The following is a 26,789-nucleotide window of genomic DNA, read 5'->3' as shown; positions in this document are numbered from 1 at the left end:
TTGCTAATTTGACCTTTTCTGCCAGTTCTAGATCTCTGGATTTTGACCATGTTTTCTCCTGTTTACAGATCCCATTCTTCTGCTTCTTGGAGTGTCTAGTAATTTTGATTGGGTACTAGATATTGTGTATCTTACTACTGAGAATCTAGAGTCTGTGTCTTCCTTTAAAGAGTGTTGAGTTTGTTTTGGCTGCCAGTTAAACAGCTTGAATATCAACTTGAGCTCTTTAAGACTCATTTTTAAGCTTTGTTGGGATGGGTTTAGAGTAGCCCTGCTAAGGATGCATGACTCTTCTGGAATCTTCACTCTGGCTGGTTGGAATTCACGTGCACTGTGTCAGCTCTGGAAACATTTTTACATACAGATACCTGGTATTTCCTTGCCTTTTGGAGTTTCACTGAACATGCATATGGCTAAGTTTTCAGCAACAGATTCAAGGGGACTCTTCAGATTTCTAGAGTTCTTTCTCTATGCATCTTTCTCCTCTCCAATATTCTAAATCTCAAATTCCAGCCACTTTTATTTTGTTCAATTTTCTATTTGTTTTTGAAAGGAAGGCAAGTCTGGTACCAATTGCCCCCTTCATGGATACGAATAGAAGTTCCTAAACAATATTTTAAAAATTTGTATCTTTCATTATCTGTAATTATAAACCCCATGAGGACGTACATGTTGATCTGTAAACAAAAATCTGGGATATGTTTAGGCTTAATGTGTAAAACACTTTAATTTCTTTTTTTTTAAGATTATTTTTTTATTTGAGAGAGAGAGAGAACATGAGTTGGGGGGTGGGGCGGAAGAAGAGGGAGAACCAGACTCCCGGCTGAGCAGGTTGTTCAATGCAGGGTTTGATCCCAAGACCCTCAGATCATGACCTGAGCTGAAGGCAGACAGACGCTTAACCAACTGAGCCACCCAGGCACCCCTACAACACTTTAATTTCTTTATAATATATCTATTATACTTCTGAAAAGGGGAGATGATAAATCACGAGAACAATCACAGAAAAATGGAAGCTTAATGGAGACCAAAGAAACCATGAGAAAAAATGTGATTTCATTTATTTTTATTAAAGATTTTTTATTTATTTGACAGACAGAGATCAGAAGTAGTGAGAGAGAGTGGGGGGAAGCAGTCTCCCCACTGAGCAGAGAGCCTGATTCAGGGCTCGATCCCAGGACCGTGGGATCCTGACCTGAGCCAAAGGCAGAGGCTTTAACCCACTGAGCCACCCAGGAGCCCCTGTGATATCGTTTGTAATTGAGGTGAAAATAACAAACATGCCCCTGGATGGCTCATTTGGTTAAGTGTCTGCCTCTGGCCCAGGTCATTATCCCAGAGTCCTGGGATCGAGCCCCACATTGGGCTCCCTGTTCAGTGTGGAGTCTGCTTCTCTCTCTCCCTCTGCCCCTCCCCCCCTACTCATACTCTTTCTCTAATAAATAAATAAAATCTTTAGAAAAAGAAAATAACAAATATACAATTCACAAATGAACACTACCTTATTTATATTTCTTAAATTTAAAATTTGAAAAAAACAAATTTTCTTGTGTCAAACAATTGATTTAAGTCAAGAGGTTAAAGAATACATGGCAGGTGTTTAAAGATTATTTGTTATTTTGTAATACTGCTTAGCAAAAAGGCACGCCACAGACAATTTAGTTATGATGGAGCCAAGCCAGGTTTTAGGCTTATTTAGTGTTCCTTGCTTGTTTCAACCTGATTCATGGACAACAAGTTTTTTGTTTATCTCCCTGAGTCATAAATATTTTGTATCCTTAGCTTCTATTGTGAGGAAAGAACAGAAATGGGTAACATGGAGCCTGAACAAGCAAAGGATTATTAGACCATGTGATTGGCATTACCGTTTTTCTTTAAATGAGACGATTCCCACATATCTGATTTCATTCATTTCTGAATCATAGAAAGCTTATATAATTTTGTTCCCACATTTCTCCTTTTTTTAGATTTGTATTTTATTGCTTTTCTGTTTTCTTTTTTAAAATTTTTTCTGTGCTCCCAGATTCATTGTTTATAGACCACAATTCTCTTAATACAGAGAACTTAAGACCCTTTAGCTTGCATAGATGCTATGCTTTTTACCCTTTTCACTACGTATCTTAAAACAATGGCTTATAAGTAGTATTTCTTAACAGAAATGTTTCATAAATGAAGAAACTAATGAGGCTGACTTTTTTTTTTTTCATGAGTTTACTGGCTACATGCTTTTTTTCCTTTGGTGAATTGTCTATTCAGATCTTGACCTATTTTCTTTTGGGGTGTTCATTTTTTTTTTTTTTTTTTTTTTTTACTGATCTGTAGCAGTATTTTATATGTTAATGATATTAATACATTTAAAGTCACTATGTCATAAATATTTTTCCTAATTTGTCTTTTCTCTTTTAACTTTCAGAAAATTTTTATGTACTGAAGGTTTATCATTAACATTTTTGCTGATGACTTTTGTCCCTGATGTTATATTGTAAAAGTTTCACCATATGCAAGTTCTATTTTATCTATATCTCCTTTTTTTAAGGTTTTAATTTAAATTCCAGTGAATTAACATACAGTGTGGTAGTAGTTTCATGTGTGGGTTTTTCACTTAGTATATCTTGTGGTATTACTAGGTCATTATTTACTTTCACATTTTTATACCTTTGGAATTTACTTCCCTTTGAGACGACTAGTGCCAATATAATTTCTAACACAACGGAAAATTTTCATTTCATTTGCACCCGGTTTGAAGTGACATTTTTACTTAGTGTTCCTTGCTTATCTCATATACTAAATTATTTATACACCTGAGTCCAATTATGGCTTTTATATTTGTTAAACTGACTCTTAAAAAATTATTTATTTGTTTTTAAAGATTTTATTTATTCATTTGAGACAGAGAGAGACATAGAGAAGATGAGCAGGGGAGGGGCAGAGGGAAAGGGAGAAGCAGGCTCCCTGCTGAACTGGGAGCCAGACACAGGGCTTGATCCCAGGACCTGGAGAACATGACCTGAGCCAAAGGCAGACGTTTAACCACATGAGCCAACCAGGCGCCCGGACCTGTCATTTTTGACATAACTACCATGCTGTTATAATTTTATACTTTTATTTTTTTTAAGATTTTATTTATTTATTTGACAGGGAGATCACAAGTAGGCAGAGAAGCAGGCAGAGAGAGAGGGAAGCAGGCTCCCCACTGAGCAGAGAGTCTGATGTGGGGCTCCATCCCAGGACCCTGAGATCATGACCTGAGCTGAAGGCAGAGGCTTAACCCACTGAGCCACCCAGGCGCCCCAGTTTTATACTTTTAAATATAATTTATTATCTGGTTTGGTTTTACCTTTTATTCTCTCCTTCATTTATAAAATGTTACTGAATACTCTAGCATACTTATTTTTCTATATAAACTTAAGAGCCAAAGAAAATATTACATTAAGATTTATATTAGAATAATGGGATGCCTGGGCGGCTCAGTTGGTTAAACATCTGCCTTAGGCCCAGGTCGTGATCCAGGATCATGATGCTGAGGAGGAGTCCTGCATCGAGCTCCTTGCTCGGTGGGGAGCCTGCTTCTCCCTCTGCCTGCTGCTCCTGCTGCTTGTGCACTCACTCTCTCTCACACAAATAACTAAATAAAATATTTAAAATATTATATTAGAATAAGGTTAAGTATTAAAATTTTTAAATTAATTTGGTCACTGATATTTTTACAACTGAGACTTCCTATATGTTATAATTTTAAGAAGTATTCCTAAATAATGTTACATAGATTTCTTTAAAAAGGTCTTACATGTGTCTTATTAATAATTTAATTTTGTCAATGTTTACCTCTATTTTTTTGGAAAGCTATCTTTGTGTATTTATAATGGGCTATCTTATTGAATTGCCTTTACAATTATAATCTTTTTAAATTCAGTTGATTTTCTGGGATTTCCAGAAAATTCAAAATTTAATTTAAAATTTAAATTTAAAATTAAATTTAAAAAAAATTTTTTAATTTCCATTTTTAAATAATGTCTGCTGATAATGATAACTTTATGTTTTCCTTTGCAATGTTCATACCTAGTGCAAGGAACAAAAACTCACTCAGATTAGCTCAAGTAGAAAACTAAGTAATTTTTTAAAAAGATTTTATTTATTTATTTGACAGAGAGGGAGTACAAGCAGGCAGAGTGGAAGACAGAGGAAGAGGGAAAAGCAGGCTCCCTGCCAAGCAGGGAACCCGACATGGGGCTTGATCCCAGGACCCTCGGACCATGACCCAAGCTGAAGGCAGCCGCTCAACTGACTGAGCCACCCAGGCACCCCCAAAACAAAGGAATTTGTAAGGATACATTCAGACAGGAAGGCAAAAGCTATTTGGATCCAAGGAAGTCTAGAGACTTCTATCTTCTGTGCCCACTCCCTCAGTCCCCTTGGTCTCCTGTGGGCTATGCAAATGTGTCTACATCCCTTTCCCTAAGCATGAACCTACAGAAGGGCTCTGGCATTGACTTAACACCAGGTCACCTGGAACTGCCCTCCTGGGCTTTCCTAGTTCAAGTACCTGGTCCAATCAGTTCAATCCAGATTAAAAGTGGTTGTTTTGTTATAAGCACATGTAACCATCACTAAGAGGCTTCCTAGTCTATCTAGTGAACAACTCCTTTTTAAAAAATCTTACTGCATTGGTCAAAACTTCAACAGAAAAAAGATACCCTCTTGCTCTAAAAATTATCAAGATATCCCCAACACTTTGTTATACAGAGTATTTCCTAATAATTTTTATAAATCCATTTAATTACATTTTTAGAATTCTGTATTTCCCTAGTTTAAAAAGTTTTTAAAAATCAAAATAGATGTCTTGTATAACTGGTCTTTTGAATATATGAATATAGACACAAAAATCCTGAGCAGAATACTATCAAACCAAATCCAGCAACATATGAAAAGGATTATACACCTCTGACAAGTGAAACTTGTCCCAAGGCTGACTTAATATTTGAAAATCAATTAATGTAATATACTTTAGTAATAGAATAAAGGGCATTTCCCACAAGACCATTTAAATAGATGCATAAAAATCATCAGACAAAATACAACACCCTTGCATAATAAAAACACTCAACAAACTAGCTTTATAAGGGAACTTCCTCAAGCCCATGAGAGCATCTATGAAAACCCCACATTTTAACATCATACTTAATGGTGAAAGACTGAAATGTTTCTCCCAAGATCAGGAACAAGACAAGGATGTCTACTCTCATTATGTGTATTTAACATTTACTAGAGGAGCTAGCCAAGGCAATTAGGTAAGAAAAAGAAATAAAAGACAAGATTTGAAAGGAAAAAGTAAAACTATTTGCAGATGTCATGATCTTGTATATAGAAAATCCCAGGGAATCTACAAAAACAAAAACTTCACAAATGTATTAGCATTTAAATAGCCTATTTTAGTAATTAACCTATTAGTAAATAATGTCAGCAAGGTTGCTGGATACAAAACAATATATAGAAATCAACCATATTCTATACACTAGTATAGTGTATACTGTAGTGTACTATAGTACACTAGTAATGAACAACCTGATATTAGGAAAATGATTCCACTTACAATAGCATCAAACATAATGAAATATTGGGGAACCTGTGTAGCTCATTTGGTTGAGTGTCTGACTCATGATTTCAGCTCAGATCATGACCTCAGGGTGGTAAGATCAAGTCCTGTGTCAGGCTTCCTACCCTCAGCAGGGAGTCTTCCCTCCTTCGCCTCTCCCTTTGGTCCTCCCTGCACTCACACTCTCTCTAAAATAAATAAATACTTAAAAAAAAAAAAAGATATTTATTTATTTATTTATTTGAGAGAGAGAGAGAGAGATCACAAGTAGGCAGAGAGGCAGGCAGAGAGAGAGGGAGAAGCAGGCTCCCTGCTGAGCAGAGAGCCCAATGCAGGGCTCGATCCCAGGACCTTGAAATCATGACCTGAGCCGAAGGTAGAGGCTTAACCCACTGAGCCACCCAGGTGCCCCAATAAATAAATCTTTTAAAAATAATGAAATACTTAGAAATAATTTAACAAAAGAAAAGGAAGACTTGTACAGTGAAAAGTATAAAACATTGTTGAAAGAAAAACGGGGTCTACATCAATGCAAAGACATCTCATGGTCATGGATAGGAAAACTTGATATTACTATGATGATAATACTCCCAAAACTGATCTACAGATTCAATGTAATTCTTACCAAAACCCTAGGTAACTTTTTTGCAGAAACTGAAAAGCTGATCCTCAAATGCATTTGGAAATGCAGAAGACCCCAAACAATTTAAAAACTGAAAATAGAAGTTATAGGACTCACAGTTCACAATTTCAAGACTTACTGCAAAGCTACAGTAACCCAAGACAATATGGTACTGATATATGAATAGACATATAGACTAATGGAAAAGAATCCAGGATCCAGAAACCCAAATATTTATGGTTGATTGACTGTTTACCAGGGTGCCAACACAATTCAATGGGGGAAATAATAGTGTTTTTTGACAAATGGTGCTGGGACAATGGGATACCCAGACATAGTAGGATGAGGTTAGATCTCTACTTCACACCAGGCAAAAAAATTAGCTCAAAATTGTTCAGAGACATAAATCTAACAGCTAAAACTATACATGTCTTGGGAAAAAAAGCCACTGGAGTAATTCTTCATGGCCTTTGGATCCCAGGCAGTAGGTAGGTCCTTAGATATGATACCAAAACTCAAACAAGAGAAGAAAAAACAAACTGGACTACATCAAATTTTAAAACTTTCATGCTGCAAATTATGTATTAAGATGGTGAAAGCACAGCCCACAGGATGGGGGAAAATACTTGCAAACCATATATCTGAAAAGGGATTTGTAAACAATGTACAAAGAACTCTCATAACTCAATAAGAAATATAATCCAATTAAAAATGGGCAAAAGATCTGAATAGACATTTCTCCAAAGATGACATACAAATGGCCACTAGGCACATTAAAAGATGCTCAATATCATTTGTCTTTAGAGAAATGAAAACCAACATCAAAATGAGATACCACTTCATACCCACTTGGACGAGTACAGTAAAAGAGACAGACCATAGTAAGTGGTGATGAGGATGTGGAGAAATCAGAACCCGGATGGGATTACTGGTGGGAACGTAAGATGGTGCAGACGCTTGGGAAAAAGTCTGGCAGTTCCTCAAAAGATTAAACAGAGTCCTATGACCCTGAACTTCTATCCCTGGACTATCTAAGAAGAGTAGAAACATATGTCCACACAGAAGTATGCATGCATATGAGTGTTCATAGAAGCATTTTTCTTAACTCCCAGAAAGTGGAAACAGTTCAAATGCTTGTCAACCGATGAATAAACACAATATGGTATAGCTGTGCAATAAAATGATATTGGGCAATAAAAAGTAATGAGCTACTGACCCACACTGCAATATGGATGAACCTCAACCACATTATGTGAAGTCCAAGAAGTCAGTCATGAAAGGCCACATAATAAATGATTCTATTTATACGAAATGCCCAGAATAGGCAAATGTATGGAGAAGGAAGGTAGATTACTGGTTTCACGGGGCTGAAAGTGACTGACTGCTGATAGGTTCAGGGTTTCTATAAGATTGAAGAAATGTTCTAAATTAAGATTGTGGTGATGGTTCCACAATTCTATGAGTATACTAACAACTGTGAAATCATACAATGTGAATGGATCAATTTTACGGTAAATTATATCTCAGTAAAGATGTTAACAGAAAGAATACTTATCTTTTGGATATGACATAATCTATGTGATTCTCTCCTTTTGTATATGTTGGAAATTTCCAAAATAAAAAGTTAAAATATATGCCTTATGGCATCCATCAAGATGGTTTCCTTCAGGGCGCCTAGGTGGCTCAGTACGTTAAGCATCTGCCTTCGGCTCAGGTCATGGTCTCAAGGTCCTGGAATTGAGTCCCGCGTTGGGCTCTCTGCTCAGCAGGGAGCCTGCTTCCCCCCCCCCCCCCCCCGCCTGCCTCCTGCCTACTTGGATCTCTGTCAAATAAATAAAATATATATTTTTTAAAAGATGGTTTCCTTCCACCCACTAATGTGATAAGATTTCCTAGTGTTGAACTGCCTTTTCTTACCTCACTCCCCCACCACTTTATGGTCATGACATATTGGTTTTTTAATACAATGAGAAATCAACTTGTATTGGTAAGTGATATAGGGTTATGGGCTTTTTCCTGCTGTCAATGTTCAGTTTTCCCTACTTGTAAAACTTCTGGTATTTCTCAGTTAGCTACATGACCACACAGAGTAATGTGTTTCTTGTTTCTCTGCCGCTGTTTGTGGCCACATGTTTCTGATGATCAGATATAGGCAGAAGTGTCATACGGCAGTTCTAGAAACCATCCTTAATAGAGCGAGCACCTGGCCTCCGCCTTTTCTCACCTTCCCTCCGTCGTGCTTGCTGGGATACAGAGTAATGGCTGCAGCTACTGTTACTGCCTTACACCGTGAAGACGTGGTGGCACCGCAAGCCAGAAGTGGGCCGGATCGCTGAGGCCATCATGGCTCTGTGCTGACCAGCCAGCTCTGGGCTACCTGCCTGTGGACGTTTACGTGAGTCTTAGTTAAGTCCCTCCAACCGTAGGCCTCCCTCCCTCTCTCACAGCTAAATCTAATTCCACCTGCTAGGTTGGACTTTGATATTAGGGCTACACTGGCTTCATAAAATACACTGGGAGCTTTTCAACTTGAGCAGAAACAAAGAGCAGAACTACCCCGATCGTTGAAGCTGTGATAGAAACCCGGTGTACAACCATCTCAGCCCGGCACCTTTTTAGTGCCATTTCTTTGCCATTTTTTTCTCAGTTTCTTCCCAAGGCTATCGTTTTATTCAGGTAGTCTATATTTTCTAGAGTCACTTTGCATTTTATAAAAGGTTGCGAATTTATTGACACGGGAGGTACATACTGCAATATAACTTATCAGGCTTTTTATCTGACGTAGTTCCTGGTCTTATGTATTTTTCTCTCCTTGTGTTTAGTTTGTTCTATTAAAGATGTGTCAAATGAACCAGTCTTTTCAAAGTACCAACTCATGGACTTACAAATTTTCCAACAGTTTTGCTTTCATATCAGTTAATTACTGATTTTATCGTCATTCTTATTTTGTTATACTTTTCTAGATATTTGGGTGCCCAGCTCATTAGTTTTCATCGTCTCCAGTATAATAAAAACACATAGGCTGTGAATTAGCCTCTGACTGCAGCACTGGCCACAGCACAAAGCTCTTTGCCATATAGAAATGTTCATTTTCATCAAATTTTAAAAGGTCTGCAAATGAAGTTTTGGTTTCCTTTTTAAAGAATGTTATAAAATTTAAGTTGGGAGGGGGCACCTGGGTGGCTCAGTCAGTTAAGCGTCTGCCTTTGGCTCAGGTCATGATCCGAGGGTCCTGGGATTGAGTCCCATTTTGGGCTCCCTGCCCTGCTCTCCCTCTGCCTCTCTCTCTCTCTCATGAATAAATAAAATGTTTTTAAAAACTTACAAGTTGGGGTGCCTGGGTGGCTCAGTGGGTTAAGCCTCTGCCTTTGGCTCGGGTCGTGATCTCGGGGTCCTGGGATTGAGCCCCGCATCAGGCTTTCTGCTCAGCGGAGAGCCTACTCCCCCTCTCTCTCTGCCTGCCTCTCTGCCTACTTGTGATCTCTCTCTCTGTGTCAAATAAATAAATAAAATTTAAAAAAAAATAAAAAAAATAAAAAATTTACAAGTGGCTATACTGAATTTGATTTTCCCTTTGGTATTAATTTCTCATTTTATTGCAATATGGTAGACTATGTGGCTTGGGCAGTTTCTACTTGTTAAAATTTTACTGAGACTGTCTTTCTTTTTCGGAAGAACATAGAACTGATTTTTGCAAATTTTCCATGGATTAAAAAAAATATGTATTTTCTATAAGATATAAAGGAAGGTGGTGGTAAGCACTTTAGGAAGTAAATGCTCATCTCTTAACATGTTTCTCTTTTTACGTACTGGGTTTTAAATTGGGGTTTTAATACACACTGATATTGAAAACTATTTTAAAACCAAACTGGGGGCACCTGGGTGACTCAGTGGGTTAAAGCCTCTGCTTTGGCTCAGCTCATGATCCTGGAGTCCTGGGATCGAGCCCCGCATCAGGCTCTCTGCTCAGCAGGGAGACTGCTCCCCCCCCCGCCCCGCCTACTTGTGATTTCTGTCAAATAAATAAAATCTTAAAAAAAATGAATACTTGATTTTATTTTTCTGCTTTTTTCCTACCATCTTCCCACACCTAAGGGTGAGCGCATCCTTTTCTCAGTGCATCAGGATGCGGTATGTCGAGGGTGCTGGCCCGGCCTCCACGTGGCCCAGTCAGTGGTTGCTCATCTGAAACAGGAAGCTGGTCTCATCCCATCACTTAAGATCCAGAGATGATGGTTTCGAAGCTCTAGTCCTTGTCCCCCAAATGGCAACCCCCAAGAAAAGAAGTGACTACATCTCACCTCGTGGGGCCTTCACTGAACAAACCCTGCGTCGTGGAACTCCAGCTCCTGCCCCGTCCAGACATTGTCAAGGGAACCAAACAGAGGCGTCACTGGAGGAAGTGACAGTGGACACTGATCAAAGGCAAACGAGACATTTTGGTGTTTTCTGCTCCTTTGGTCTTGGTCAAGCAGGTGCTCCTCCAGATGCGACAGGAGTTTCATGGGCCCAGGTGCAATGTCTTCATACTTTTCTAAGTACTTATGCCCTCCAGAGTAGTTCTTATATGTTGCGTGCAATGCTTTGGAAGGACTGGCTGGCTTTGGGTGTGAAACCCTCACAACACTTAGAATCCTGTCTACGTGGACGGGGTGGAAGGTGTCCCCATTTTACCAGCAACATTTACAGGAAGAAACAGTGGGTATCAGGGGCCTCCCTGAGTCTTCATTCCCACTTGCCCTTACTCCCTCTCTCATTTGACTGCACTTATGTTAAGTGCAGTTGGATCAACCTTGAGTCTACAAATTGGGTGCCCTTAGGTTTCTTAGTGAAGTCACGTTCTCTGGATATTTCAGCCACTCGGACAGTCTGGACCATGAATAGTCTTTGGTGGTCACAGTGGAGAAGACACCGGTGCAGGAGACTCAGTCTCACCTCCACTTCGTAGACCCACAGCTGTAACTTTTTTCTACTCATGCCTTCCCTCCACAGAGCACTTCCCCAAGCAGTTGTGCTACTTTTGTGGTTTTTCACCTCCACACCCCGAGCTCCGACATCCATTAGCTTGGATGAAACTTACCATGTTTCCACACAGAATGTTCTCCGAGCTCGTGAACCACCAGTGGGAATTATGAAGACCGGCTCTGACAGCAGTGGTTCCTGAAGGAGCGTGGCTGCCCCAGGAACAAGATCACGCACACCTTGGGTAATGGCTGTCTATTCCAATTCTCCCCTGGTATGGGAAGTTGGGGCTGTTCGGGGGTATCAGGCCAGGGAGTCAGCAGAGCACTGTGGCTTGGGCAGGTCACAGCTTCCCTGTGCCACAGCTTGCCTAGCTGTGAAGTAGGGATAACAAAACCCCCTCAGAAGGCTACTGTGAGGTCATTACTAAAGGACATTCTAGTGGCCTGAGCTGGTCTAGAACATTCCCTGATATTTTCACTTTCCTTAAAGGAACTGAGGATTAGACTATGATTTACCTTGGACTTTGGGGTCTTTAAACACTCACCTCGTTCCTAGGCTGCATCCAGCTGCAAACGATTTCCTGTCCCACGATTTCGTCTTCCTGTGATTCCCCACACCAAAGCCAAGGCAGTCGCTGAGAACACAGGTGGCCCTGGGCTCCCAACAGCTACGGTGGCATGGCCAACGTGTGATGGTGAAACAGGGGGTGACAAGCAGGAAAGCATGTCGCCAACACAGCCAAGTGAAGCCCAAATGAAGCGGGGCGAGGGCATCCTGGGCTTTGGTGCCCGTAAAACCTGGCCACACTGAGCGAGCTCGCCGAGACCGCGGGCAGGTGCGTGCCCACATGGACCGGTGCCTCCCATCGACGACGATCCTGTCCGCGGTAATGCGGGTACCGTTCCCTCCTCACAGCATTCCCACAGTCCCGGGACATGTGCCCTTAGAACAGGGCCGGATCCCAAACAACCAGGAATGTTCTTGTAGTTCTCACTTTCACAGGGCCCAAAGCTGAAGATGGCACCTCGGAACTGCCAGGGTCAGCTCCCCTGAGCCGGGCAGCGCGTGGCCCATCCCCCCAACACCAGGACGCCCCGGGAGCCCAGTGCAGCTCTTCTCTCCAAACGAAGGATCGAGAAGGGAGGCACCACAGTTGTCTTCTCAGGACTTATTCTCAGTATGGATACTTGTCTCCGGGAAAACCAAGAACATGGGTTTTTTTTTAATTGCCTGACTAGTACCAGTGCAAACAGCCCATTTTCCTTCCACTAGAGTCCGGGGCGTTCTTCTGGGTAGGGCTGGGTCCAGCTCAGTCCTGTGGCCACCGGACGGGGGTCGGCGGTGGCTGCAGGGAGCACTGGACCTACACCCACCCTGGCACTTGGCCAGCTGGATCCAGCAAGGCTCTGGACCCCTGAGAGTCATGGAGTCCCTTCTCGGCCCAGCGCGTGGTCATGAAGACGGGAGGAGTCGTTCCCTTGTAGAACACGTGTTCTACACACACGTGTGCGTCAGGCTCTGCGAGGCCTAGGCCCTGGTTTGGTTCTGGGCTGCCAAGACCCCCAGCAATCCGGTGGCTCCAGACAAGGCCCTCCCTTCTCTCTCCTGTGACAACCCAGGGCAGGAGGTGAGCTATTCTGCTTACACATGGTGGGAGTGGGGGTGGGGGGGTCCCGCTGCGCTGTCATCCCTGACGGCACCGAGCTCCGGCGCCGGCCAGGCCAGGACGCAGGCCTCCTCCTGGTCCAGCCGTGCCAAGGGGCCCCTGTCCTTGTCACAGGACCACACCCAGCCCCACAGGAGTCGGAAGTAAGTCCCTAACCGGAGGGCCATGGGTCACAGAAGCACAGCCTCATTTGGGAGAGAGAAGGGGGCATCTGAAAGGGATCGTGGGACCCCACATTGGAGCGATCCGTCGCAGCCCCGTCCTCGCCAGCGAGCGGATGTGATCCCACCCCCGAAGTGTTCAGACACAATTCAGACTCGGACTCGAGACTCCGAGACCGCAGTGAGGAAGCAGAAGGGAGGCCAGGGTTCCACTGCCACCAGCCACGGAGCCGGCGGGCTCAGGCCACCAACTGCGCAAATTCTGGCACAAACGCTTCTGCTTTTCTACATCTGATTTCTGATTTGCCTCTTGCTTTTACTCCGGAACTGACGCCCCGGCCAAGCGCGGAGCCAGGCCCCGCGTCTGCGGGAGCTCTGACAGCCCAAGGGGGCGGCTGCCTACGGGGCACTTCCTGAACACGACAGGGTCACGGAGTCACGCTTCAGACCCCTCCCTGCCCCTCCCCGCCCCTCCCCGTCCTCTTGCTCACATGGGAGAACCCGGCAACCCTGAGCCTCGGGGACAGTGGATGGTCCCCAGCCCCGGCCACACAGCCGGACATCTGTGATCTCCTTAACCCCCGACGGGAGGGACTGGCCAAGAAGGGGCAGCAAATGGCAGCCTGAGCCCCTCGTCTGGGCCACTCAGGACCGAATGACACGAAGGCGAGAGCACCACGGCGCCGGCGGGTCTCCAGTTAACAGCTGCGCCCTGAGAGCACTCGTCCTATTTATATCCGTAAAAGCGCTTTACTGAAGAAGTGATACAGCAATGTACCTCCCAAACCTTTGCTCAAAATTCTTATTTAGCTTTTTTTTAATCATTAAAACTGATTTCTACCTTTGAAACGTCCCACAGAGTACGGCCTCTCTGTCTCCCGATACTCTGAACACATCATCAAAGACAGGTCACTGCTGACGTCCGGGGAGCATAAAAGGAGATTTATAGACCAGGAACGTATTCTCCGGGAGCCAGACTAGACATGACCCCGTGAGTAAGTTGTATCGGTTTCACTGGTGAAGCCCCGCGACAAAGCAGGGCCTGAGTCAGGTTGGTTTGCCCTCCGCGTCACATGTCACCAGATGCGGTCCCAGGGCGATGGCAGCACGGCCAGGCGTGGGGGCGCGGGAGGGACATTGGCCCGGCCACCTTGCTCAGGGCTGCCCGGGGAGAGGGACTGTCGGGGAAGGCCAGGTGGCGTGCAAAGCTCACAGCTCATTCCTGAGGCCGCGGCCACCGTGGACCAACCGGATCAGACGGAGGAAACGCGCTGCAACAGGCTCTCCGCACACTGTGAGCCGCGGTGGCTTCACCTCGGGGGACAGGCCACGCCACTCAGAACCCACCACCAGCAACAGGTCCTCCTGTGACAGCCAGGAACGCTCTGTTCCGGTTCCCTCAATGTCCTGGAGTCATCATGAAAACCGTGACAGAAGAACTACAGAACAGAGTGGAAAACGCCACACGGTTCCAGCGGACGCCGCCCGGCAGCCCTCCTTGGACGGTGCCTACAGACGTCATAGACAACCGTCGGCTTGTCACTGTCCCCCACACAGCCGCTCTCTGCCAGGGCTCTTAGCGACGCCCACTGGCCCGGTGCCGAGGGTTCCCTTTGCCCCCAGGACCTCACTTCCCAGCCAAGTGCTGCCGCGGTCACAGTTTTACTGCTCCTTAACAGGCGCGGTGGGCCGGGAGTGCGAGGAAATCGTGCTTTCTGTGAACCGATCTCGCCACCCACAGTTAGGAGGTCCTGATGCACTGTCCGGACCAGGTCTGATGAGACGCGCCCCACCGGAAGCGGAAGCCTCGGGGCGATGACGAACACCAGTGATTGTACTGAGGGGTCGGATTCATTTCTGATACAGAATCATCTCGAAAATAAGCCTATGCTGCTGGCTTCGGCTCCCATGAGCGCTGGCTACCCACGGCATGTCCGCTCGGCCTCGCGGGCCGTCCACACCGCCTGCTCCTGGGCTACACCCTGCAGAGCTTCAGTGGAAAGTTCTCCGTGATGAGGTGATCCGCGTGAAGCAGCACAACGATGTTGACCTCAAATTCTGAGAAGAGAAAGAACGAGCGTTAGGCTGACCCGGCCCGGCAGCCGACACCCCGTGCCCACTGCACTGCAGGGGGCTCCGAGAGGAGGCGGCACGTCCGTGGTCCGTCACCCCAGGCTTCCAGAGGAACCAGCGAGGACGGGGCACTGGCCTCTGAGCACCCCTGGTGCACTTTCTCTGAGGAAACGTGTCTCCTTGCCTTGCGAGAGGAAGGGGGTCTGCTTCCCAAGCACACCTCATTGTCCTCCGTCTTTACTAGAATCTTCTAAAATTCCTTCTGTTCTTTCATACTCTTGCTTTATTTTTCCACTTGTTACTTTCTTTCTTTTTTTTTTTTTTAAAGATTTTATTTATTTGACAGAGAGACACACAGCAAGAGAGGGAGCACAAGCAGGGGGACTGGGAGAGGGAGGAGGAGGTTTCCCACCGAGCAGGGAGCCCAATGCGGGGCTCGATCCCAGGACCCGGAGATCATGACCTGAGCCGAAGGCAGATGCGTAACGACTGAGCCACCCAGACGCCCCCAGCTGTGACAGTTCTTACTGAGAGAACCTCTCCCTCTCCCCCTGCTTGTGCTCTCTTTCCCTGTCAAATAAATAAGTAAAATCTTTAAAAAAAAAAAAAAGAAAGAAAGAAAATGACCGAGACATCCTAAGCTGGTGGAACTGTGGCCTTCGCGATGGTCGCGCCGGCCCTGGACTGTGGCGCTGCGTCTCTGCTCAGATGCCGCCTGTCCCACGAGCCTCCCTGACCCGCGCGCTCCCCGCTGCCTCGCTCTGCAGCGTGACTGTCCCTGCCCCAGCCGCGCCGACAGGGTGGCACTGTCTCCGGTGGCTTCTCGGGGAGCTTCTGTTGCGCGACCCGGGGACCGAGTGCTCTGCGCTGAGCCAGCCCCAAGCAGACCGGCCTGTCCGCCTCGGGGGCGCTCGGGGGCCCCACGCTCCCGGGCGAATCGGGCAGGCCCGCGGGCGCGGGGAGCTGGCGCGCTTACCCACTTTGAAGTTGGTGGTCTCCAGCGTGGGGCAGGTGAAGAGCCGGGGGAACACCATGTGGATGGGCACGGAGAGGCTCCGACACACGTCCCCGTCGGCGATCTGGATGTTCTGAATCTCCGTGGCGTCGCGGGCGTAGCCTTCTGCACACCCTGCGGGAGGCAGCGCGCACGGTGCGGTCGGAGAACAGGGACCCTCCCCACGGCGCCATCGGTCAACAGGCCGCTGGTGACACCTCTGCCATCTGCTCCACGGGATCTAGGGCTCCCTCCCCTCCACGTCTCACTTTCTCAGATGCTTCTTGGAATCGAGGGGCGCCCCCCCATGTCCCCCCACGGGCCACCCTTACCGCAGGTCTCCACGCGGACCAGCTGCAGCTCTATGCTCTTGATGGCAGCCTCCGAGCTCTCGACCACCAGCTCCCCGGTCAGCGGCTGCGTGATGACACAGTTGGTGGAGTTGAGGTGCCCTCTGATGAGAAATTTGGGGAGCGAGGCTCTCTGGAACGAGACAAGGGACGGTGGGAATGGAAGGTGCCAAGGGAACTCACTCCAGAGGCAGTCATTGGGTACAAAGAAAAACTAAAAACAAAGTTGGGCAATTTTTATAAAACCCGCTGGGCCCCTGTTTTACAAAATGGTAAAAAGGTACAATAGTCCTTATATCTCCTGTCAAGTTGATGAACAGACTGAATTATTCAACAACCGCCTGCAGACACCCGGCGCCGATGCTGCCTGGCCGAACAGCCAGCTCCCCTAGAGCCGTCCCGACTGCCTGGGTCAGATCTGGAAGCTCCTTCTCACCAAGCGACACGACCTAGAAACTCCTGAGCAAGCTGCCAGCAGTGTTTACAGGGAACCGGTCACACACACCCCAAAAATGTCTTAAAAGAGAATCAACTGAAAAATGCTCCCAATTAAACAATTCTGAAAAGCTAAGATTCTTCCTTTTATTTCAAGAACATTTAGAGAGAACAATTCTCATCAGTGCTTGACTAAGACCTTCTGGACCTTTCCCCTGTACACCTAGGAACCTGGTCACGGTTAGATGATGATGTTTTTGTGGGACACGGATCTGAGGCATCAGAGGCAACTGTTCTAGCACACGTCGCCCAGCTGGTCCCACGTGCCAAAGCTATGTCAGAGTTTAAAACACCACCATCTCACAGAAGCAAAATGTGGCCACAAATGTGAGCCACAGATGTAATTTAAAATTTTCTAATAGCTATCTTTTTTTTAAAGATTTTTATTTTTTTATTTATTTGACAGAGAGATTGAGATCCCAAGTAGGCAGAGAGGCAGGCAGAGAGACGGGGGGAAGCAGGCTCCCTGCTAAGCAGAGAGCCCGATTCAGGGCTGGATCCCAGGACCCTGAGATCATGACCTGAGCCAAAGGCAGACGCTCAATCCACTGAGCCACCCAGGCGCCCCTAGTAGCTGTATTTTAGAAAGTAAAAGGAAACAGCTAAAATCAACCAATATATCCTAAATACCACTTCCACATGTGATCAATATTAAAACATTACGCTTATATTCTCTCCCTCTTTGAAACCCAGTCAGCACCTTACACCAATGGCTCAGCTTGGCTCCGACCAGCCACACCTCGAGGGCCAGTGGTCACTGTGGCTGGTGTTTGCCCATCGTCGGTGCTGGGACTAGAGAGCAGGGAGCTCTGTACCTCATGGCCCCAGAAGCAGAGAGGTCTTGATTCAAGTCAAAGAGAAAAGTCTGGATTCAAGACAAAGTTCTAACAACAACGAAAAAGTGAAGTAGCTATTTGCTTAGAAAAATAAAAAGCAGTTGCAATCTATATTAAAATTCTTTTAGGCAACTGGTGAGAAAGAAAACTTTCAATATCCGGCTGAAGATCCTGACTGAACATTCAATTCACCCTCTCCTCCCAGGGCGTAATGTTAACATAGACAAATAAACTACGCCAAGAAAGTCCATTAGGGTCGCCACGAGGAAACACCCCAGTGAAGAGTGTCTGGGCATGAAAGTGCTCAGGGAGGCTCCCAAGAGCTCAGGGGATCATGCCTTGAGGTTGGGGGCACAAGAGTGTCCCCAGCAGGGGGCAGCCCTGAGATCAGGAGTGGCGCCCACCCAGGGAAGGAGCAGTCACCGAGGGGGGCACGAGTGGCCTCTGGAGTCAGCACGTGCCCAGGCAGGGCCAGCGTCCGCAGTCATTTACAGCCACAACGCAAGGTGACGCCCTCACCCCCAAAGATGAGCTACCAGCACGCCCCGAAAGAAAGCCCACAGGGTCAAACACGTGTTCCCCAGCAGCAAAGCTCTTGTCAGAGTGCGTTCATAACCAGAAGTCATTCGGGCTAAGGACAGACACTCTAGTCAACAAGGCCATACGTATTCGATCTTCATCTATAATTATAAGCTGGCAACCAAGAATCAACAAACAGCTGAGAAAAAAAAAGCAAGAAAGATGCACACCCTCTGCAAACAGAATAACCAGCCCTAGAGAGAGACGAAGGGCCGTGCATCTGCAGTAAAAGAAGGGGCTATCTTGGAAAAGAAACCACTTGGAGATGAATGATGCTCTTGCTGAGGGAAACATGTCAACAGTCGGGCGACATACCAACCGAAGAGTAAACAAGTGAGCTCAAAGACTGTGCCAAGATTCTCCTTGATGCCTCTAAGAAACACTGAGAGAAGTTCACAGAGCTGAAGGAAAGATGGCAGGCACACTGACTAATTAAACACCCAAATCTGGCAAGGGCTTTGAAATTCCAGAATGGTAAGGATGGGGGGGTGCTGGAATTTTCTGGGCTGGGGGGAAGGGAGAAGGAGGAGAAACAGGAGCTCACAAATATTTGGGGATCAGATCATCAGTATCACAAGGTACCAGAAAACCAGGGAGCTCCTCTCCCAAGTTCAAAGGGCAAATGAAATTGAAGCCAGAAGCTTCCACCTACCTAGACAAACTAGGGTTCAGTGTGAGAGCAAAGACAGGTGTCTATTAGACACTCAAGGATGTAAGTTCACTCCTCATCCTTTCAGAAAGAATGATTCTAGGATGTGCTCCAGAGGCACAAAAAAATACACTGAAGAAAGAAAAGAAGGTAAGAGAAAGCAGAGGAGAGCAATGACCACGGTGAAACTTCCAGTACTTCAGTGTTGGCTAAATCATGACTGTTTACTTCGGGCAACTACGAAAAATCATTTCTAAGCCAACAGAGGCTTCATACTGGGAAAAATAAAACAGATAAACTGGAACTTAGATTTCAGACCATTTCAACAAATGAGAGGGGTATGGTGGGAGGAAAATGCAAAAATGACTTGATACCCAAGGGAAGAACTGGGCCACGGGGCGTCCGCGGGACGCAGCGGCTAAGCGGATACCCAGGCCCGCAGAGCCGAGGGGAGCCGTACCTCTTTGACGTTCTGCAGGGTTTCAGGTGTAATGGTGAAGTCCACGGGACTCGGGGTCAACTTCCCCTTCTGAGGCTAAAACAGGAGGCAAAATCCAAATCAGCTGCTTGAAGCCAAGAGCCCCGCAGGCCAAACTCCCCTTTCCCCTTCTGGAGAAACAAACAGCAGCATAATGAACTGGGAAGGACTTAGTACTAGACGCAGGTCGTGTGGGGTCCAAACGCACAGTTTTGCCAAAAATCTACATTGTGTTCTTTGTCAAATTTCTTCATCCCGTGACTCAGTTTCCTCATCTGTAAAATGAGGGGACTGCTAAAAAAAAATAAGATAAAATTAAAAAAATAAAAATAAAATGAGGGGACTGCTTTCTTAAAAATCTCTTGGGGCCCTTTTGGGTCCAGAAATGAAAAGTTAGACCTAAGAACCGAGAGTAGCATTCATGGAAGGTATTTATTTTAAACCCCTCTCTTAGAACAAGAGCTGACACTGAACTAGCATGATGACCGAATCGGGTACTGTCCCTGTCACTGGTCCCATTTCTCAGACACGGACAGTGAGGCGCGGCGAGCTCCCATGGCTTTCTCCGGTGGTCGAGCCGAGATTCAAACCCAGGCGGTCCGGCTCCAACACCTGTGCAGCTAGCCACTCAGCTGTCCACCTGGAAGGCCCGCTCCTCTAAACTAGAAACGTTACCATAATTACGAACGATGGTCCTCGCCACATCACGTAACCACAGAAGCCAAGCGTCACCAGGGCCTGCCTGGTGTGGCGCGCTCGGGTGCCGGGACCCATAGGCCGGGGGGCCGCGGTGGAGGAAAGGCACCGGCCAACCCACCAAGTTTACTCATTTACCGAAGCACATTCTACAGTATTCTTCTTAACAGGTTCTTGAACACACGCTTTGGGGGACACATTCTTCCTTACAGCATTTAAAGGAATATTTGAGTTGGCAACTGAAGATCACACACGGTTTGGCCTTCTCTGAAATCATTCACAAAGAACAGGCTTCTTGGGAGGCTGTGTGTTGTCGGTAAGCTGTTGAGAGGGGGCCCTGGGACCTTTGCCCCTGCTGCGTACCCTGAGCTGGCCCCGAAGTGTGGGGCCTCCAGTCCTGAGTGGGCTGTGGGCCCTGGGTCGGGGGCCATGGGGTGTCCTCAGCTGTGTCTCGCCAGGGAGGGAGAGGCCTCCCCCACTTGCTGGTCAGCAGGGTCCAGAAATGAAAAATTAGTCCTAAGAACCAAGAGTAGCATTCTCGGAAGGTATTTATTTGAAACCACCTGGGGCCCAGCTCTGGACAGGGAGCTGAACTTGGGCTCACTCCTTCGCAAAGTTAGAGGCTCTTTTTGCTGAAAACCTAAAAGGGTGTGTCTCTTCTCGGGACTAATCCACATGAAAAAAACTTTTTTCCCTTCAGTTTCAAGACCCTTCATAAAAAATGGAAAATACCTAAATCACATCACTTCCAAAAAAGATAATTATTTTTAATATTTTACATGTTTGTCACTAAAAGAAACAATGAAATACAGTAATTATTATTAGTAAGAGGAAAACTATAAATGTCGGAAGTCCCAAAAAGTCCCAAAAATGATGCAAATAAAGGACATCAGTGATTTTGCCAATCTTATCCACCGGAGACGTAATCTCCCATTTTTCCTGAACCATTACTAAAAGACACCCGTGGACATTCTGTAACAGTGTAAAAGAAATCCAACTGCAAATATTCCACAAACACCAACCTACCTCACCAGAGAGCTCTGGAGAAGCCCCACTTCCTAAGGCCCATGGCAAAGACTATGGGACCCGTGTGGGGTCCCCAGGTCGCTGAGCCCGACTCAATGCCAACGAAGCTGTAGGCCACACCGGGTACGTGACCCAAGGAAAGCCAGTGGCTCTTGTGTCTGTCCAATCTGGGTGGCACCTCGGACACAGCCTGCAGCCTCACGGCACCATACACACATCTAGTCTCTGTTCACCTGGGCACCTCCAGGAACCCCAGTCTGGCTCTCTCCTGTCCCCAAACTGCTCAGAATTAAATCAAAGGCAGATGGACCACATTCTGAGTGCAGGTGGCTCTTCAAGGAGGGAACCAGGCTGCAACCCGAGAGAGAGGGGGCAGGCCAGCCCCGAACCAGAGGTGTGGGCTACAGCCCCGGGAGGGCAGGGCAAGGCCCGGCAGCTGCTCTGATACCGGACCTGGAAAGCCAGGGGACACAAAAGAGGGGAATCCAGTGTGGTGGACATCTGTCACCACGGGTCGCGCCTGGGGCAGGCGCTGCCCGTCACTGCTAATTTCTGCACTATGACCGAGTCGTCGAGCAGATGGGCTGCAGAACGAGGTCTCTACCTTGAATTCACCCTGGGTCGCCTACAGCGTGGCGAGGGGGCCCCATTCAGCTGACATGCGAAAGTGGTTTTTTTTTTTTTTTTCAGAAGTATCCCTCTGGCTTTTCCAGCGGTCCACTGCAGGGGTTCCTGCTCGGGCGGCTCCTAGAGACACACAGCTCTCCTCCAAACTGCAACTCAAGCCTCAGCCTCCTTATATGTTTGGCTTAGTCATCCTTTAGTTCTTTTTTTTTTTTTTTAAAAGATTTTATTTATTTGACAGAGAGAGATCACAAGTAGGCAGAGAGGCAGGCAGAGAGAGAGAGAGAGGAGGAAGCAGGCTCCCTGCTCAGCAGAGAGCCCGATGTGGGACTCGATCCCAGGACCCTGAGATCATGACCTGAGCCGAAGGCAGCGGCCCAACCCACTGAGCCACCCAGGCGCCCCCCGAAAGTGATTTTTTAAGAACATTCTGTCACAGGAAGATGTGAGCAGAAGGTGTTGGGGGAGGCAACCACCCTGGCCCCAGGTGTCCCCACTGTCCTTGTCGGGCAGAACAGGACTGTGGGGCTCTGACCATTCTTCAGCGGGGCCGGGCCATGGCTCTGGGCTGCGTTTGCCGCAGCAGCCGTGAGGAGGGATGTGTCTCTCTGAAGCAGACTTGCTCTCTGCTCACTTGCTCTGAGGGGGGCTCCCAGCCTGGTGCTCCTCGGCTGAGGCACGAGCCCCCCAGGGGGGTTCTGGGCCTTGGGGAACAAGGCACACGCCGATGCTAGTGCTCTGACCCGGCCCCGAGAAACAAGGTCCCTCGTGTCCCACCTGGGAGTCTCTTTCCCCAGCAGCCACGACTCGGCACCAGGCTGACGTGTCAGCTTTGAATTGGGGTCAGACACCAGACCCTACAGAAGATTCCTATGATCAAGCAAGGAGCCCCCCAAACACAGCTTACAGCAGAGTGAACGATGAATTCGCAGGTCTTGGTCAAGTCCTTGGCCAGCAGAGACCGCCGCATGTCACAGCGCAGGGTGTACTGCAGGGAGAAGTCGGAGAAGACATCACATTAGTGTGACCTGCTTTCATTGTGGAATTATATTCGGAGAGACAAGGAAGTCAATGTACTTTAGGGAAACTTGGTCCAATTACCGTGTTGTTTGAAATTAATATATTTAATAGGGGGAGCCAATGCTCACATGAAGGCATTTCTACAAAAAGACCAAAACTAAGAACACTTAAGGTGGTTCCGCAGCCTAGTCCCACAGTTGGACCCACCGGTACAAAGGCACAGTCTTAGCTGTAACCCAGGGAGAGAGGGGGGGGGCGTGGGGGGCACAGAGCAGAAAGAACACAGCCGCAGAAGCGAAAGCCAGCTCCAATCCGGTGACCTGTCTCACTGTGCGAGCCCTGGGCGGATGAGGCAACTCGTGTGGCCTTCGGCCTCCTGCCCTGTAGAAGGGGGACGTTATGCTTCAGCAAGAGCCAAGCGAGATGCTCGCTGCGTGCTGGGCACCTAGCAGGGCGTCTGGCGGAGAGCAAGCAGCTCTCGGTAAAGCGGCAGCTACTTTGTCATTAGGAGGAGAAAGCGCTCAGGAAGGACCGGGAGCCCCAGGACCGCATCTGGCATTTCACGGAGCAAGGTAAGGCAGGCGGCACCACACTAGCTTCTAACCTGGCTGTGCTCAGTCTCTCTGCCATCCCCGTGCTCGGTTTCCGAACAAGCCACAGCGGGCGCACCACACCCCCCAGCCCGCCCCGGGAGAGCCCGCAGCCCCAGAGCTAAGGGCTCTGACCTAGGACTGCTCCTTCACACTCCTGTCTGTGGACCGACAGACTGATTGGTAACAAAATTCTCGAGTGCCATCACGGTCTTAATGCTAGCCTTCCAAAAAAAAAAAAAAAAAAAAAAAAATCACATAACCCATACTGAATAAAGTTAGCTGTTTTTTTTATCATCCAGGGAAAATTTCAGAATTCTGTTAAAAATGATTTCTGTATCTGGGACTAAATGCATGGTTAAATCAAGAAGCTACATTGTTATGAACAAACTAATACATTACGTGAGAAGTTACTAGACATTTAAGGTACCATCAGGAGATTAAAACACTTTTTAAAAAAATTATTTATTTATTTATTTTGGAAAACACTTTTTAAACAGAAACATTCCTTGTCTGCAAGGACCTTTTCATATATATACACACACACATATATATACACATATATGCATACATACATACACATACATATATATATATACACACACACACCTATATATATATATATATATACATATACACCCTTCTGAGATTTCTACCTGGTCTCTCCAACCCAACAGGCTCAGTGAGGCCTGGTGCTGTCAGATCCGTACAGGCATGTGTGCATACAGGTGTGTGTGCACGCAGGTGTGTGTGCACACAGGTGTGTGCACGCGCAGGACGTCTATGCACGGACGTGTTTCGCCATTCTCCTGCACAGCTCCCATGCTGTCTGGCACGGGCGACATTCTGTTCAGGCTTGCCTGGTGTCTCGGATTCTTGTCCCGGGAGGAACTTCCCCTTCCTCGTTTTCCAGTCTCAGGGGTTTGGCGGGGCTGACCCCCTCCTCCCCGAGCCCTCCTGGGCAGAGCTGCTCCAGGTACTGTTGGGAAGGGTTCTCTCCACCGAAGGAGCCGGCCCAGGAGATGGTAAGCCTGAGGCGGCTTAGCCCTACCAAGGCCAGGAAGAGGTCTAGAAGCGAGCCCTAGAACGAAAGAGGTCTGCACAGAAAGCTGAGCTGGACCCAAACCCAGCTTTGGCTTCCCCTTCCCTGGAGCCGCTAGCTCTGTGGTCCGTGATACTCTTTTTAGGCTAAGTCAGTTTGAGCTGCATTTCTACAACTAGCAAAGGAGTGAGAACAACAGGCATCAACTTCTGGTTACAAAATGTTTCTGAGCACGGAAGCCACCATCAGTCATCCAGGGCAGCTGCTAAGTGACGGTGGGGAGAAAGGTGGCCAGAGAGGAACACGCTGGCGTTCTGTTCCACGAGTGACGTGAGTTCTCTCGCATGTACCATCTCAGTGGATTCTAAGGATGGTCGCTGATGCAGCCACTTGGCAAATACATCCTCGGGGCATTCTACATGCCTGGCACTGTGCTAACGAAGCGTTCAAGCCAAGATCTCATTCATCTCCTAGGAGGAGAGGTCATGAAGGCTGGTCGGGGTCACAGAGGTGGGATTTCAACTGACACCTGCCAATTGCCAAAACCAGGCTCTGAATCCTTACGCAATACTGGGACTCAGGCCCGGATCTGCCTGCTGCGAAGTCCTAGATCTTTTCATTTTATCGTGATCTTGCCCAGTGGCTAAGGAGGATCTCGGGGGTGGGAGGTCAAAGGGGGTCAGGACGGACAGACCGAGCAGGGCGCCAGGAGGAGGTACAGACAGGATTGGATCTTGGGACCGTCCGTAAGCACGAGGCCAACAGAAAGAAGAAGGAAGAAGCACGTCAGCAGACGCAAAGCAGACTTCTAGAAAGGATATTCGCAACTGTGACGAAGAGTGACTAGCATCTGGACACATTAATTCTGAAATACAATTCTGCAGACAAGTTGCGACTGCTGTAATGTTGGGTTACAGTATAAAGCCTTGCTACTATGGCCGCAAGACTAGAACAAACTAAGATAATTTGCCTCCGATTTACGTAACTTGTAAAAGCAAAGGTAGCTGCACAAAGGGCAGCTGGGAGAAGCAGGCTGCTTCTGGTGCACGCGATCTAATCACAAAGGCAAGAAACAAACACAACGTGCCCGGGAAGAACAGGACCAACCAGCACCAAGCCTCCACCTACAGAGTGACAAGGAAACCCAGACCCTGCGAGCTGGAAATGTAATACTCACTACGCCTTAAATCCTATTTTCTGTCTTAAGGTTTTTACCATTTTTACATTATGTTACTACAATACAATTCAAACCATCCATGTAAAATGTCTTGGCGCCCACATCATTTGAGGAAGAGGATGTTACTGGGTTTAGCAACACTTTCTGTCCCAAGTAATGCACCTGTGAATCTTCAGGGAAAGCACAGCAAGCAAGGGTGGGGGGTGGGGGGAAACGCCCCGTGGGACCCCTGCCGAGGCCAGCCCTGTGACCCCAGCAGTCACCGTCTAAAACTAGAAGGCTAGCAAAAGACCCTTCTAGAAACTGAATGAATGAATCAATGAATGAAACATAGATTTTTAAAAAACCACCATCCTGGTTTCTCTCTAGAGGTATATTTTCAAGGAGCCCCTGGCTGGCTCAGCAGGTGAAGCACGTGACTCTTGGTCTCGGGGTTATGAGTTCGAGCCCCATACTGGGTGCGGAGTTTACTTAAAAATAAAATCTTTGAAAAAGAAGCATGTTTTCTCAAAAGGAGCAATAACAAATGTGAATACAACTGGGAATGAGAAGGTGTTTGAGAATTTTTGTTAATCTGGATAGGCGTGAAAATGCCAGCGTTGACTACACGGGAGAGTGTCCCCACTTTCTGGAGACAGATATTGACATAGCTCACGATTCTGTAACTGACTTTGAAATGACTCAGGAAAGATAAACACAGATGAAACAAAAATGGCGAAATTCTAATAAATGCTGAATCTAGGTGATAAGCTCTTCTAAATCGGAGGTTAGGATGAGAAGAAATCTCTTCATCTTTAGGAATCTGTGAGATATCTGGGGGGCAGGTAGAGAATTCTAGGTTGTAGCACTCTGAATTAACCCTACAGGGGTGAAACCCGATGACCAGAACAAAGGTTGGGTCTGGGTGACCATAGACTGTACTGAAGAATTCGCCACCTGCTAGCCCTCCCGACAGCATTGTAAAGCATTTCCAGTTTACACACAACCAGGCAGGATGCAGGTACACGGCTTTTTATGCACAGTGGACTCTTAACAATGTGGGGTGAGGGGTACCGGTCCCCGCACAGTCAAAAATCCATGTACAACTTGTGACTTCCCAAAAACTGACTACTGAGAGCCTGTTCTTGCCCAGAAGCCCGACGGGTAACACCAA

At 47.0% G+C, this 26,789-nt stretch overlaps 1 protein-coding gene across 1 annotated transcript in view; it reads right to left on the bottom strand.

Annotated features, from left to right (window-relative positions):
• Positions 1–13,795: 13,795 nt before the first annotated feature.
• VPS26C (VPS26 endosomal protein sorting factor C) overlaps positions 13,796–26,789 on the bottom strand; it is a 43,764-nt gene continuing 30,770 nt past the window's right edge. The window contains exons 4-8 of the mRNA XM_082722515.1: positions 22,715–22,795; positions 19,444–19,518; positions 16,407–16,557; positions 16,057–16,209; positions 13,796–15,065 (exon numbers count right to left, since the gene is read on the bottom strand). Of these exons, the coding sequence (XP_082578641.1) occupies positions 14,983–15,065; positions 16,057–16,209; positions 16,407–16,557; positions 19,444–19,518; positions 22,715–22,795 (543 nt within the window). The 3' untranslated portion in view covers positions 13,796–14,982. The remainder of the gene's footprint in view (positions 15,066–16,056; positions 16,210–16,406; positions 16,558–19,443; positions 19,519–22,714; positions 22,796–26,789) is intronic.

Source organism: Mustela nivalis, assembly GCF_964662115.1.
Source record: "Mustela nivalis genome assembly, chromosome: 1".
NCBI lineage: Eukaryota > Metazoa > Chordata > Mammalia > Carnivora > Mustelidae > Mustela > Mustela nivalis.
The sequence above is the reverse complement of the archived record's forward strand: the minus strand, read 5'-3'. Positions and strand labels throughout refer to the sequence as shown.